This window comes from Camelus ferus, chromosome 2, assembly GCF_009834535.1.
Source record: "Camelus ferus isolate YT-003-E chromosome 2, BCGSAC_Cfer_1.0, whole genome shotgun sequence".
NCBI classification, from domain to species: Eukaryota; Metazoa; Chordata; class Mammalia; order Artiodactyla; family Camelidae; genus Camelus; species Camelus ferus.
The window spans coordinates 72,564,152-72,580,299 of record NC_045697.1 but is presented as its reverse complement, the minus strand read 5'-3'; the positions used below and the strand labels follow the sequence as shown (position 1 = coordinate 72,580,299).

Sequence of the window (16,148 nt, the reverse complement as noted above, 5' to 3'; positions counted from 1 at the left end):
GTGTAAATTGAGTGACACTTGGCTTCTCTTTTCTATCCTTTGTTAATGCAGTCTGTGAAAATTAATACCTATATATGATTATCTTTGTCTTAAACTTATAAACTATGACTCTGTCTACATGGCAGATCTTATACATGCGTGCTTTTTCTAATAGAAAATTCAAGAGCTGGAAACTTCACTCCGTGAAGCTAAAGAAAGTGCTGTACATAAGGAAAGCAAGATTACAAAGATGCAGAAAGAACTTGAGATGACTAATGACATAATAGCAAAACTTCAAGCACAACTTAATGAATCAAATAAATGCCTTGAAGAAACAAAAGAAGTGATCCAAGTACTTCAGGTAATTTAACAAACTCATTTTATAAATAAATGTGTTTTTTTTTCCCTTACTGTTGTAGTTGGCAGATAATTTGGGACTCATCATTTACTTCAACTTCCTGTTATCTACGAATACCTGAAGTTCAGTACTCAAGCTTTAAAAAAAGCAAGTGACAACTTAGAACTGAAGTGCAGGAGTATATTTTTATTCAAAATAATGATTTTTATCTTCCTAGAAAAAGTATTTTTAATTAACATATAAATATTATTCTTTATAGTTTAAAATGTATATTTTTTATTTCTCATTAAAAAAGCTTTCTATCCAAATATTTAACATTCTTACATCTTAAAATTCTCTTTTCTTCTGCTTAATCCTCTGTTATTGAGTCCCACCTGCTAGCCTTTGGCTGATTCTGTCCTATTTTCTTTATAAAGAACAGTAGTATAAATGTGTTTGACCTTAAATGCCATTACACATGTCACACTCTCATTCATCACATCCTTCCAACTCCCTTTTGTTTCAGCCCAGCCACTTCTCACACTTCTGCTATTTGCATCCAACCCTGATAGGCATTTGTTGCTATTCTTGCTCCAGTGTCTCTTCATTCCAGTTAAAATTAGAAACAAATCAAGGATATCTGTTTTTTCCATTATTTTACATTGTTCTAAAAATTCGGGTTTATTCAATGAGACATGAAACAGCAAGGCAAGAAGAAGATCTGTTTTGTTTTTCGACAATTGTTGGCATAACTAAAAACCAAGAAAATCGACTGTGAAGCTTTAGAACTTTTAGAGTACTTTTTTAATATTTCAAATAATTAAATGACCATATTTTTATTCATTCAACAAATATTTGTTGGGCATTTGTTGCTGTGTGTGTGTTGGTCATTGTTCTCAATGCCATGTGTACAGCAATGGGGAAAAAAATAAACTTCCCCCTTCCTTCAAGGAGCTTACATTCTATTTCAGGAAGACAGAAAATAAAGCAGTATCTGTGTGTGTCAAATACTGAAAAGTGCAATGGAAAAACATTAAGCCAGATGAGGGTACATGGATAGTGGGTGAAAGTAGGGGTGTGAGGGAAAGAGATGTGGTTTTATAAGGGGAGTTGGGGAGAGCCACACCTTTAAGGTGATGTGAAGTGATGGGGTGAGCGATGTGGTAGAGGAGGGCCTTCTAAGCAAAGAAAATAGTGAATGCCAAGGCCCCAGCACAGAAACAGTCTAGATATTTAAGAAACCACAGAAAGCCATTGTCTCTGGAGCAGAGTGAGCAAGGGGATAGAGGTGGGAAACAGGTGAGACATAACAGAGCATCAAATTGTAAGGGATCTTGCAGGCTACTTTGGTTCCTATTCTGAGTGAAATGGGAAGTCATCAGGGGATTTTGGCTAAAGGATATTATGGTCTGACTTAATTTTTTTTAACTGCCCTTTGAAGATAGAATCCAGGATGATGTGTTTGTTAGAGTGGCACGCCAGCTGCTGTAACAAAGGGGACCAAAAATGCAATGGCTCAAACAAGATAGATGCTTCTCTGTCTCACATAAAAGCGTGAATTCCAGGTTGGCAGGTGACTCCATTCCACGTGACCATTCAGAGCCCACATTTCTCCTGTCTTGTTTCTCCACCACCTGATTGGGTGCTGTTTTCATCTGCGAGGTTAAAGCCAAGCTGTAAGCTGTCTATGCTCAGGCTCACAGGAAAGGGGCAAGATGGAGAAGCTAAAAATTACCTTAAAATCTCTATTCTTACGGGCTCCTGCCTGGAAATGGCACATATCTTTTCCTCTCATATTTCTTGGAGTCAGAGATGATTTCCCTAGTTTTTGGCCTGTGAGACTGGAAGAATGGACTTGCCATTTATGGAGACAGAAAAGACAGCCAGAAAGGAAGTTTGAAACCATGGGAGCAGATTCACAGTTCCATTTTGAACACATTGAATTTGAAATACCCACTGGGGGCACCCAAGTTGAGATATGACTTAGGCAGTTGGATATATGAGTCTAAGAGAGAGAGGTCTAGACTTGAGATATATAAGTTTCGGGATTTATCAGCATATAAGGGTCATGAGACTCGACAAGGTCATGAGCATGATGGAGAAGAGATGTGGAGTAACCGAAAGATACTGAGATGGAGCAGGCGTGAGGAAAAGAGAAAGGGGAGTGGGATGTCAGGGGGGTAAGAGACAGTGGTTCCAGCGTCCTCACATATGTGAAGAAAGTGCTTCAGGTAAGAGGGAGTGAGTGACAAACATCTTCTCATTCAGTATAGATTGATACCTGTATTGTGGAGATAGGAGCATCTTCCTGCACAGCACAAGTAACCATTTAGATAATGTACTGGGGTCTGGCATTGGACAGCACCCATGGGGAAAGAGAGCAAAATACAAGGTATCCATAAAATCTTTATACAGTTTGGATTTTTTAAATGTGTTTCTGTATATTATATAAATATTCTATAAAATGCAATAGACTATATTTAACTCAAGACAGCATAATAAAAATGCAAAGATACTTTTAACCTATTTACCACTATTTGAAAACACCTGTCCAATATAATGTAGCATTTATTAATTGAACATAGAACAAAGTAATTTGAACAAATGAATCAGTAACAGTTTTGTTTAAATCTTTATACTTTTCCTCTGTTGTATCTTTACAAATTGTTTATATCAAGTAGCAGTGAATTTGTTAAAACTTTAAACTACACTAGAACTTTATGGACATCCTACACGAAAGGAAAGAAATCTTATAATTTATGGCCACAGAATCTAAAATAAAATGCTTGAAAGACTAAACAAAAGATGAGAGCAACATATATGAAAGGCACAGCAAAACTTTGAAAAGAAATATAGGAGAACACGTGGTTTAAAATAAGAAACATGCCATTTCCTATTTTGGAACCTAAATACTGTACATCCCAAATTAGTTTCTAAATTTAATGTAATTCAGTTTAAACTTTCAAAAGAATTCTTTGTCTGGTAGAGCAAGGAAAGTTTCTTAATAGAATTCATCTAAAATACAGGTAATAAATAGGTGATGTTAATAAGAACTTTTGTTTTCTGTATATTAGAGAAATTAAGGTTATTGGTATTTTTTGAGTACAGCTTTGGTCACATGCCATATGTTTGAAATATGGAGTTCTTACTGTCTTTCTGAGACAGTATTTCCAATTTTGTTTTATTTTTTTACATAAAAATTACTTTAAACAATGTTATATATGACTAATTTATTGTGGTAAAAAGCTACTATAATTTCTGCATGTTTAGAATACATTAAAATTTTATTTTTGTTATCATAAATGGATAATTGTTTTTAGAGTTCTTTGAACTTTTAAAACAGTAAATAGACAAATAGGTCAATGGAATAGAATAGAGAGCTCAGAAATAGAACCACACAAATATAGTCAACTGATCTTTGACAAAAGAGCAACGGTAATTCAATGGTTCAACAGTAAAGGAAAATCTTACCAACTGAAAATGCTGGACCAGTTTTACATCCACGAGCAAAAAAACAAGGTTTGACACAGACCTTACAGCTTTCAAAAAATTAATTCAACTGATCATAAATGTAAAACACAAAACTAGGAAACTCTTAGAAGATTACATAGGAGAAAAGCTAGCTGACCTTGGGTTTAATGGTGACTTTTTTAGACACGACACCGAGAGAGAAAAAGGGAAAAAATCCATGAAAGAAAAAAATTGATAAGTTGGACTTCATTTAAATTAAAAACATTCACTCTGTGAAAGATAAGCAACAGACTGGTAGAAAATTTTTTGCAAAACATATCTGATAAAGAACTGTTATCCAAAATATACAAAGAATTCTTAAAACTCAATAAAATAAGAAAACAAACAACCTGATCAAAAAATAGATAATGAATCTGAATAGATACCTTACCAAAGAAGGTAAACATACAACAAATAAGCATATGAAAAGATACTCAACATCATGTCATTAGAGAATTGAAAATCAAAACCACGAGAATAGCACTACACACCTATGGTATCTCAAAATACCATAATGGCCAAAATTCAAAACACTGACAACACTTAATGCTGGTGAGGTTGTGGAGCAGCAGGAATGCTCATTTATCATGGTGGGAATGCAAACAGTACAGCTACTTTGGAAGACAGTCTGGCAATTTCTTGCAAAACTGACACCACTTGAGCCAGTCACATGCTCAAGGAGTCCCTGATATGAGTGCCTGGTCCAGAAGGCCTAGGTATTGAACTGGTGCTGTGACTGAGCAAACAGTGGGTTCATCAACCTCCTTAAGCATCTGCCATTTTTAGAAGCTTTGCATCTTCTTAGTCTTTGCTGGTCCTTGTATGTGTGCAGATGTTTTTATGAGGATTGGTGTGGGAAAGCCTAGAGAAATAGGGTCCCTATTTAGATGGGTTTATTTTTGTATTCAGTATCTGGTAATATTCCATTGTGTGGCTGTGGTGGAGCAATAAAAAGAACACTTTATTCAGCAATAAGAAAAGAGCTATCAAGCCACAAAAAGATCTGGAGGAAATCTTAAAGGCATATTGTTAATTAAAAGAAGCCAATCTGAAAAGGCTATATAATGTATGCTTCCAACCATATGACATTCTGGAAAAGGCAAAATTAAGGTAACAATAAAAAGATCGATAATAGCCAACAGTTCAAGGGGAGGGAGGGAAGGATAGGTAGGTGGAGCACAGGGAATTTTTAAGGCAGTGAAACTATTCTGTGTGATGCAGTAGTGATACATGTCATTATACACTAGTCAAACTCCACAGTTAACTATATAATACAAATAATAAGCCCTAACTATGTAACACAAATAATAACCCATAGTTAACATATATAATACAAATAATAAGCCCTATTATTAAACTATGAACTTTAGTTAATAATATATCAACATTGGCTTATCATTTGTAACAAATATACCACACTAATATAAGATTTCAGTAACAGGGAATGTTGGAGTTGGGGGACGTAACAGTATTTGGGAACTCTGTGTACACTCTGCTCAGTTTTTCTGTAAGCCTGAGATTACTCTAAAAATGAAATCTATTCACTAAAAAAAGATTTATATATGTATGTGGATGTGGATATCTTTTCTCTGAGTGGAAAGTAGATATATTTATATCACTGGGTTGTATCTTTGACCACAAAATACCCTCAACACTGCTACATAATACTTTGTGCCTTAAATTCAGTTCTACGTTGATATTTATATTGCTGTTCTGACATGTTTTTATTTTTTGGATTGACCTTTGTCTACCCATTTCATTATTTTCAACCTTTGTTTCATGTGTTCAGGTAGATTGGTTTTAAATTGGGAACAAAATTTGTTTTAAGAATCGTATGTTCTTTATGAGAAAAATCATATGTTCTCTAAGTACATATTAGCTTCTAATAGCTTCAGATATATTTCACATCAAAATATCTATTCATTTTAGGGTTAAAATTTGTGCTTTTCATATATTTGGAGATTGCTGTTTTAAAATATTCTACTAGATCTCAGGGCAGTTAAAAGCTCTTTGAAATTGCTTTAAAATTATTTTATTTTTCTCTTCTTTAAAAAATTAGGACAAAGTTGCTTTAGGAGCTAAGCCCTATAAAGAAGAAATTGAAGATCTCAAAACAAAGCTGGTGAAAACAGACCTAGAGAAGATGAAAACTGCCAAGGAGTTTGAAAAGGAGTACGTCTTTGCCTTAACTGAACATGACTTTAATAGCTTAAATTTCCTTTAGAAACAATATAAATTTCTTTGCATTAGTTAACTTTTTAAAATATATGAAAATATTGCTTTTTAAAAAATAAATACAGACATTCACATAAATTTATTAAATTTCCATTACATATGCAGAAGTTTTAAAATAAGCATGATTCTGATTAATTACTAACACTATGTCTTTGGAAGCTTCTCGCTCAAGCATATATAAATAACTTTAAAATGGCCTTTTTATGCTTGAAAGTGAGTGTTAAGAACGTGTGTGTGTTTTGTTAGCAGTTCGACTAAGGTTTCTGTTGGTTCTCTTAATTTTATTTGTTCTTCCTGTTGTGGTTTTGTGTAAAAGTTGTATTTCCTTTTAAATTATAATCCCTAGTGCCCAAGAGCAGATCCTCTTTTATTGATTTATTTACTATACATAATAGCATGCCTAAAATTCTTTGTGGTATAGCATAATGGAAAGAACATTAGGCAGAAAGTCAGGGAAACTAAATTAGAAATATAATGTTGCCACTAATTAGTATTTCACCTTACACAAGCTCTTTGATCTCTCTGGGCCTCACATTCATAAACGAAAAAGGATAGATTTGTATTAGGGGATTTCTTAAGATGCCTTCTGGCTCCTAACGCTTTTTATTCCTCCTATAAATCTTTAATAAATATTTATTGATGATATCTAATTTTGCCTAAAATGTAGCACTCTGAATCTTCATTCATTCTAACCAGTCTTCCGGTGATAAGATCTTCATTATAAAAAGTAATTTTACTTATAGAAAAGAATCAGCAGATACTGTTAGTCTCTAAGAAAGGCAGAGTGTCTCTTAATTTATCACTGCTGATTAATGCTTAAGCAAACAATTCATAAAATATCTCTTTCTACCAGGGAACAATGAGCAGCATTTGACCTTTGACTGTATCACCTTAGACCAGAGCTGCAGCTAGGGTTTGCTTTCCTGACAATGTAGAAAGGAAGCTGCTTTTTGCTTTCATGCTCTGGTAATTGTACCTTCAAGGTGTTTCTAGGACCTCATGGTAGCAGACCAAGTATTTGTTTTACGGTGCCCCCAAATATAATTTTGCTCAATGTCCCATTAATAGCTATTGGGCTTCCAGAAATTTTGAAAGGATTCGTTTCTCAACGTCAAAAAGTTGCCCCAGCAACCAAACAGAATACTTCCAATTTGATGGTGTTGTAGCTGTTAGGTGCATGATACCAGGAGGGCATCAGGGCTTTTCTGCTGCCACCTGTGGATACCCGTGGGTATGACGTTGATGTGATATATCTTACTAGAAAGTTCTTGACAGCAGCTGTGTTTATTCCTTCATTAAAAATTAGTTCCTGGGCTTTTACGTATTTCTGTTGTTGTTCTTAATAGAATTGCTTCTACAAAAGCCACTGTAGAATATCAAAAAGAAGTTATAAGGCTATTGAGAGAAAACCTGAGAAGAAATCAACAGGCCCAGGATACCTCAAGTGAGTAGAAAATGCTGTTTCCCAGTCCTTCCCTTTCACTTCAATACACCTGTACATTTTGAAGGCTACTATTACAGATGTGACAGTCAAGAATAAATCTAAGTTAATCACTAATTTAGAAAAAACTATTTTTCAAATGAATTCATTGGGCTCATACTTATCCTGTGACATGTCCTTAGTTTAATCTTAACTGTTCACCCATTATAGATTCTTAGAAAATATGAATTTACTTTTGCATTAGCAGATCTTACATACAGTGATGATACCGTCAGTACTGTAACAGAATGGCTTAAATCTCAGGGTAGAAATACACTTCCCAGTAAAACTACAAGCACATGTCCTAATAGACTGTAACCATATACACAGTAAAAATATTATCAGTTCACAGTAAAAATAAGTAATATCCTACTTGTTCTTAATACTGAAAATACAAAGTTGATGCATACTTGCAAACTCTTGGAAATTTATCTTAGGTACAATCTTCTAGTCTAAGGATCAAATTTCTGCATATCCATCCCTCAAACTATACCTTTTTCCATATTTCTATCTCTTGTGTTACATTTGAGAAGAGAAATTGCTGACCAGCGCTTGGGGCAGCTTTGTGTAGTAGGGCAATCATTGAACTAGCAGCCAGGGACAGGTCTCTGATTGCCCTCACTTGATGGCTGTGTGAAATCCTGGGGGCAGCACTGATCTAGCTCACGTATATAATTGTTTTAAGGATCAAACTAAGAGTTATGTGTGTGAGCACAGTGAAAATTCTAAAGGTCAAGCAAACATAAGGTGATATTTGTGTGTATTGTTGTCCACTTAAAAAAAAAAAACAGAGATAGTATTAAGGATGATCACAGTTCCTACCTGGAAACCTCCACGGGATAAAAAGAGGGCTGAGAGCTCCTGGTTGTTACAGAAGAGCCAGGAGACTTTAGTCTTAATTTGTAAATGATTTTTAGGTACATGTTGTCCCTGAATTCAACATAATTCAAAAGGAAATGGTCATTGACTATCTTACCCACACACACATTACCCTCTTTTTATAAATTGTCAGTAACTTATTCTGCTTTATAAGAAACTCACATTTTTATGCAATTTACCTAAAAGTTACAAAACAGTTCCTTACATTACTTTTATACACATAGAGCAGAGTACTTAATAATATATACTGTAATACATGCCAAGGTTTATTTAGTGAACAAGCATGTGTTGAGTTCCTGCAGTGCACTGAGTGACGGCGGGCACCCCACACACTGTAGGAAGAAGCCCTCCAGGTGAGCTCACCGATGGGGAAGATCAGTGAAGGACAGCTCTGTCTGAGGAGGGCTCTCACTGCTGCGGTCCTGGCGAACGGTCCTTGTAGAGTCACAGTAGTGGGCTGGTAGGTGGAGAGAGGCAGGAGGATTCTAGTGCCATCTAGAATTAATGATCAAATAGGCATGTGAGAGAAGGAGGAAGTCAAGGATGACTTTCAGGGAGATGGTGGTCGAGATATTTGGGGTTTTATAGTGACTCATTGCCTTTGTAATGTTTTCTTGATTTTAAACTTTGGAAATATTAAAATTATCACCTATCTGTGTTTTTGCCTCCCATAGTAGTATCAGAACATACTGATTCTCAGCCTTCAAATAAACCCTTAACCTGTGGGGGTGGCAGCGGCATTGTACAAAGCACAAAAGCTCTTATTCTGAAAAGTGAATATATACGGCTAGAAAAGGAAGTTTCTAAGTTAAAGCAGCAAAATGAACAGCTAATAAAGCAAAAGAATGAACTATTAAGGTAAGATCTGCTTACGCGATACAGAAATTGTACTTACGACTGTTACATTTGGAGGAGGATGATATAGACACATAAATGTTTTTGCAGTTGGCAACCCTTCATACATATGGAAAAAGTAATTTTTAAAGTTCAGGTACTATGTCTTTTTTAAAAGGTGATTTTTTAAAAGCGTCAATCCAGATGTTTGCTATCTATCAACTGACTTGTTTTTAACTAAGCCAAGAGCCAGGAAGTTAAAAAAAGGATCTTTGAGGGGCAGCTTAAATATACCACAAGTTCGAGTGCCCAGGTCAGTGAGGCCTTTATTCAAGGAAGAACCCCATACTTAGTTTTACTTTATAAACAGTTCTAACAAATTTAATTATTTGGCTTCTACCAAAGATTAGAATCTTGTGCTAATCTTTGTCAATGATACAAAAGAAGAAAAATAGGCATTAAACAAATAATTGCACAAATAACTAATTCTTTGTGATGAGTGCTGTAAGCAAAGAGCAACAAAAAGGACATTATGAAAGGGATCAGACCATGTGCAGGTGTGGGGAGGGGTGGTGGTCAGGAGACCAATCTATAAGAATAGACGTGAAAGACGAGCAGAAATTAGGCCAGATGAAAGGAGAGGCGGGTGAGCCTTCCAGGCTGAGGGAACAGCATGTGCACAGGCTCTGAGTCAGGAAGAGTAGCCAGTAGGTGGAACTGAAAGACATGCAGTGTGGCCAGGGCATAGAAAATAGGACAGAGTGAGGTGCAAGACGAGTTGCCAGAGGTAAGTGGTCCAGGTTACACAGGCCTTTATAGGTCATTCTGAGGACCTTTGGTATCTTAAACGTAATGGAAGGATTGTCACCACTGGCAGAATTTCAGCCAAGGCCTGATGAGATCAGGTAGCATCTCAGTATAGGAGGCCACAATTTAGGGATCTGTTGTTGTGAAAGCAAAAGATAATTATGGCATGGACTAGAATGGTGCAAATGGGAATAAAAATAAGGTGAATTATATATGTATCAACAGACGTGGCTGACAGAAAATAAAGGAGAGAAGGGCCACTAGCATTGCTGCCCTGGTTTCTTTCTGGAGAACCTAGAAAAATGCTGGTGGCATTTCCTATAAGAAGCAAGACTATGAAATCCAGAAAAGCACCATGAATCATTTCTCTTAAAATAACAAAAGTACATTACATTAGATCCATCTATCCAGAAGATTAATTTATCAAATTATGCCCACAAATTATCAATAGATAAACCCCTATGGTAAAATTAATTCATTTAAAAACCTAATATCTGGGGGGAGGTATAGCTCAAGTGGTAGAGCACATGCTTAACATACACAAGGTCCTGGGTTCAACCCCCAGTGCCTCCATTAAAAAAATAAACCTAATTACCTCCCCCCAAACAAATGAAAGAAAGAAAGAAAAAAAAAAAAAAACCAAAACCTAATGTCATGGTCTGCTTTCTTTTCAAAACTCTATGATTATGGAGATATACTACAATTACCCAATTTATAGTGACCTCATTTCATTTTCTGAACTGTGGAAATGTCCAAACAGGAGCCATTAGGTTGAAGTTAAAATATAACGATGATAGAATGGTAAATTATATGTTATGTATATTTTACCACGATTTTTATACAATTTTTTGAAATGTGAACACATTGCAGGAATTGCAGTCTTATGGTCTCCCTTTTTTTTTTTTTTTTTTTCCTCCACATTTAAGCAATAATCATGATCTTTCCAATGAGGTCAAAACATGGAAGGAAAGAACCCTTAAAAGAGAGGCTCACAAAGAAGTCACTAGTGAGAATTCTCCAAAGTCTCCTAAAGTGACTGGAACAGCCTCTAAAAAGAGATACCACCTGCCTTCTCAGTGCAAGGAGCGGAATGCCCAAGACCCTGTGCCAAAGGAATCACCAAAGTCTTGGATTTTTGATAGGCGATCAAAGTCTTTGCTGGTGCCTCCTCCAGTCCGCTATTTTGATAACTCAAGTTTAGGCCTTTGCGCAGGTAGGTAAATGTGCTGGTTACTTGGCAGTGGGGGGATAACAGTTGGAACCCTGTATCATGTGGCCCACAGGGCACGTGTAGACGAAAGGGACGATGTGGATCAAGCTTGCAGTGCGCAGACTTCACTGCTTCCTCTGTGTGAGAAGTTTCTCCAAAGCACAGGTCTGAAGTGCAATCACTTTTTACCCTAAGTGAAGTTTTTTGGGTTTTTTTGGTATGTAAAAATTTTGTGAGTTATTACTTAGCAAATCAAATGTGAAAATAAGACATTGTTTCTTTATACAAGAAAACCACCCCAAGTGAAGTCTTTATTCTGCCTCTTAGACCCTCAGCTTTTCCCAAGGATGGACAATCAACTCTCCCAAGGACATAAAGACACCACCCTATAAACAAAAATACTTTACCAGAAAAAGACTTTCTTATCAATTCAATGGGCTGGTATTTCCAATAGGATTATGTTCAATTTACACAAGCCAGATCATAGACTTGTATCATTTACTTATTCATTCAATCAACAGAATTTGTTTTTATTTCAGCTCTGTGTCACATATTATACCCTAAGGATACATCAGTAAGCAAAACCAGATATGGTCCCTGCCCTCCTACAGCTTATAGTCTAATAGGTGTAGACAGTAATCAAGTAGTCAGGAAAACAAGAAAAATTCTAGAGTGCAAAAGGCTATGAGGCTTAATAGTTTTCTGTTTTAGGAATATTACGGAAGTGTTCCTGAAGAAGGGAACTGAGGGCTTAGAGGCTAATGGGAGTTAGCCTAACAAAGAGGGGAGGAAAAGGCATTCAGGCAGATGGAGCAGTGACAGCCCCTGCCAGGGTGGGAGGAAGCACAGTCAGGGAAGGGCCGACAGCAGTCTGGCATGGCCAAGGCGCAGTGCACACAGGCTGCTGTGGAAGCGGTCAGTGAGTCCAGAGAAAGGGGAGAGCCGGGTGCGTGGGGCTTTGTAGGTGGTATAAAGGAATTTAAACTTGACCTGGAAAGCATATAGAGGAAGCCTTTGAAAGATTTTAAGTGCAAGGGAACGTGATGAGTTATAAATTTTGAAAGCATTACCTCAGCTGTAAGGTAACCAACAAATCATAGGAGCAAGAGCTCGGCAGTTGCCTGAGCAAGGGTTACAGCACCAACTGGGGCAGGTGCAATAGATGGACAGATGTGGACAGACAGGAGAGATTGCGGGGTAGAATCAGCTGTGCCAGGTGCCTGACTGGATGGAGTGGGGTGGTGTCAAGGATCGCCCCCAGCTCTGGGGCTGCTGTGCACAGAAGTGGGGGATGGGGCAGGAGCAGCTCTGTCACATGGTATGTGTCTGTCTTTCTCACCACGTAGCATTTCCCACATGCCCAGTTGTGCATGGCCACAGCCCTCTGTGACAGGATGTCTGCCTGTGAGAAATACCCTCCTGTGCGTTTCTAGAAATCTGAAGCAGCAGACTTGGACACCAAGAGAGGCAGCTGCCGATCATGTAAAGCTCTGAGCACAGGTTGCCAGGGCTTGTGAGAGCTTTACTTTGTGACGCCAAAGGCATCAATCCATTCTCATCAACTACACATCAGAATTGAATCAAGTCAGCAGTCTGACAGGTAGTAAGGAGCAGAGCAATTTGGAAAAAAATCTTGAACTATTCACTTCATTCATTTAAAGACATAGTCCCAGCTTGAATTAGTAGAGTATCAGTCTAAAAAAATTTAATATCAGTTTCAATTTTAATTATAAAAGGAAATTTATATCATCTCAAAGCTTAAGATAATAGCCAAGACCAGTTATGCTAGACTTACTTTAGATATTGTTTATAAACAAATAGATGCAGTTGAAGTGCTTTTTAAAGGCTCAAAGGAACCTTTAATTCTGAATTCGTCAGTTTTTGATTTTAGATTTCCCTCCAGCCTACTCTTATTTATTTCACTTAAAGATAGTATCAGAGAGATCCATGTTTAAAACACTTAGGCATTTTTATTTGAGGTTGGATTAATTCATATTATGCATGTGCCTTTGGCACTGTCAGATAAAATCAAAAGGTGATTATAAAACCTTAACAGTTTTTCCAAAGACTCTTCTAAAATGGGTGTGTGTGTGTGTGTGTGTGTACAGCACTTCACTTCAATGACTAGTATTTAACAAACATTTACGGACCTTTCATTAGTTAGCATTTCCTTGGGGAACTTTTGCTGTATTTTATGAGAAAATGGGGAAGAAACTTCTCTAACTCTGATGAAGTGAAATCTACCTTTTTAGTGAGGACATTAACAACCATGTTTAAGTGCCATGTTTCATTCTTCATTTATCTCTGCTGTCCTCAGCATCCTTTCCACTTCAGTTTTATTTGGGTTTTGTATATTTTTTTTACTAAGATTACTTATATTTGGGTTTTTTTTTTTCCCTCAGAAGAACAAACTGCTGGAGCAGAGACCACGGATCCACAGACAGGTCCTTGGCACGTCTCCTCAGGAAAAGATGTGCCCGAGTGCAAGACTCAGTAGACACCTCTCTGTCACTTTCCTGGGGGCCCAGCGTTCCATGTTTGGAAATGCCTGTGTTTAATACTTTATGTGTCTGTCGCCAGTAATGATGTCACGGTCCAACTTAATTTTAGTTCAGTTTTCACTTTGCCACTGGAAATGGAAGATGAAGGAACGGGATGCTTTCTCGTAATTTAGGATGGTGATAGCAATACCTTCTTCTTGAATGTGGTAATTCTTTAGAAGTTAAATAGTTTTATTTATTTATATGTTTTGTAAAGAATAAAGTTATTGGAGGAAATTTCCAATCTTTCCATGTATACATAAAGATACATTTTTATTAATGTAAAGTTATCCACATATGACTTACAGAATTCCAACGCATAATTTGTAAATTAATATAAAGCATCATTTAAATAACAAAATTGCAGGCTCTTTTTTTAGTACCTTGAACATTTAATAAATATCTGGTTAGTTATTCTGAATCACAGCACCCTGTAATATTAACTCATGGTTTCTTGGTGGGTACTTGGTATATTTGGCTTTCCTCTCATCTTGTTTGTTAACTTACAGAATTTTGCTGTAAAAACATGGACATGCATTCTGGATTTAGGTTGTTAAGGGATCGCAAGTGATATGACCTCTTCATTTTCTAGACCTAATCTTCCTTTTGCTGTAATAGCTGTAAAAGTTGTTTCTCGCGTTTCATTTAGCACCCACCCACTCCCTAGGCAAGCACTCTGAATTGGTAGGTTTGTTATTAGACTTTGTGCTCAATAGCACTTCATTCCCAGGAGGACGAGCCACACAGGTCATTTATTCTACCCTTTCACTTTAGACCAGGGGAAACAGCACCAGAGCTTCTGTCAAAGTAAAATTTCCTAAACCTGGGTCCCCACAGATACGTAAGGCATCTGAGGGGGACTTCATGCAGCCTGTAAAACCTCTGAAATTTAATGTTAACTTTTGCGTGTGGATTCATTTTTCTAGGATACTTTCTTTTACATCCCAGAGGAGTCTCTGACCCTATAAGAGGTTATGAACTAGGGTTGTAGAGAGTATCTGATATTTTATATCATATGACTTTGAAAAACCACATAAAACAGCAAGATGCATAAGGTTCAGAACAGAATTAGTGATTTGAAGGCATCCCTGGCTCTTGGGTAAGAAGATGTATTCAAAGAGAGCAGTTATGAATTGCATCATAGCAACCATTCTAAAGTCTCCGGATTGGACACTTAACATACTGTCACAAAAATTCACTAGGTCTAAGGAGAAAGTGTCCCCTCCCAGATCCTCCCCCAGGCCTGTTTTTCCTTCCCACCCTCACCCAAACAAGACACTAGAACAGCACCACAGGTTCGATTCTTTACAATGTCTGCTTCTCCCCTAAAGGGGTAGGTAAGTTCACCTGAATAATAAAACCACTTTAAAGGCCATTAAAAATATAATCAGTCATCAGGTTTCCAGTCTACTGGAATGTTGCTTAACTCTTAAATTTGGATGTCCATTTCCTTCCTTGGATTTGGGAAGATTTTGGCCATGATTTCTTCAAATCAACTTTTTGTCCCCATATCTCTTCTTCTGGAAGTAAATGCTTATATTGGTCTGCTTGCTAAAAGACCTTAAGCTGTCTTCATTTTTCTTTTTTTTTTTTTTCTTTTTGCTTCTCTGACTGGATAATTCAAATGAGCTGTCTTCTACTTTGTTGATTCCTCTGCTGATCAAGTATGCTATTGAACTCCTCTAGTGAATTTTTCAATTCAATTGTAGTCTTTAGCACCAGAATTTGGTTCTTTTTTTATAGTTTCTGCTTATTTGTTAATAGTCTCATTTTGTTCATGCATCATTTTCCTGATTTCTTAAGTCTGCATTCTCTTATAGATCATTGAGCTTCTTTAAAACTATTACTTTGAATTATTTGATAGATAATTCTTAAATCGCCATTTTTTGGAGCTGGTTTCTGGAGATTCATTTTGTTCCTTTGAATAGGCTATGTTTCTCTGCTGCTTTGTGTGCCTTCTGACCTGCTGAGTTTTATGCATTTGAAAAGACAGCCACGTCTCACTTCATACAGGGGAACACCCTCATCAGTCAGCTCACTTATAGATTCTTGGCGCCTCTGAAACCTTTTTTGGGGGACGCTGCTGCTGTGGGCTTGTGTGTGTGATCTGCCAACTAGAGGTTGCCAATTTCTTTTTCAGGAGCTCAATCTCTTTCTCCCTCTGGTGTCTGTCTGCAGTACTGCAGGTGCTTTGGTGCTGCAGCAGGAAGCCACCCCACTGTCCTTTTTTCTCATCGGCCCCCAAGGCATCCAAAGTAGTCAGCACCCGAAGTTAGGCGAGACACAAACCAGTCACTTGTGCAGCGGTCCAGAAAGCTGGAACACCAGACACACACC

General features: G+C 37.0%; 1 protein-coding gene across 6 annotated transcripts in view; it reads left to right on the top strand.

Annotated features, from left to right (window-relative positions):
- Positions 1-14,206, top strand: part of CENPE (centromere protein E) — a 69,193-nt gene extending 54,987 nt beyond the window's left edge. For all 6 annotated transcript variants that reach the window (XM_032461013.1, XM_032460995.1, XM_032461002.1 and 3 more), the window contains 6 exons: positions 155-340; positions 5,886-5,998; positions 7,408-7,505; positions 9,095-9,278; positions 10,988-11,274; positions 13,674-14,206. In XM_032461013.1, coding sequence (XP_032316904.1) covers positions 155-340; positions 5,886-5,998; positions 7,408-7,505; positions 9,095-9,278; positions 10,988-11,274; positions 13,674-13,768 — 963 coding nt within the window. In that variant the 3' untranslated portion in view covers positions 13,769-14,206. The remainder of the gene's footprint in view (positions 1-154; positions 341-5,885; positions 5,999-7,407; positions 7,506-9,094; positions 9,279-10,987; positions 11,275-13,673) is intronic.
- Positions 14,207-16,148: the final 1,942 nt, after the last annotated feature.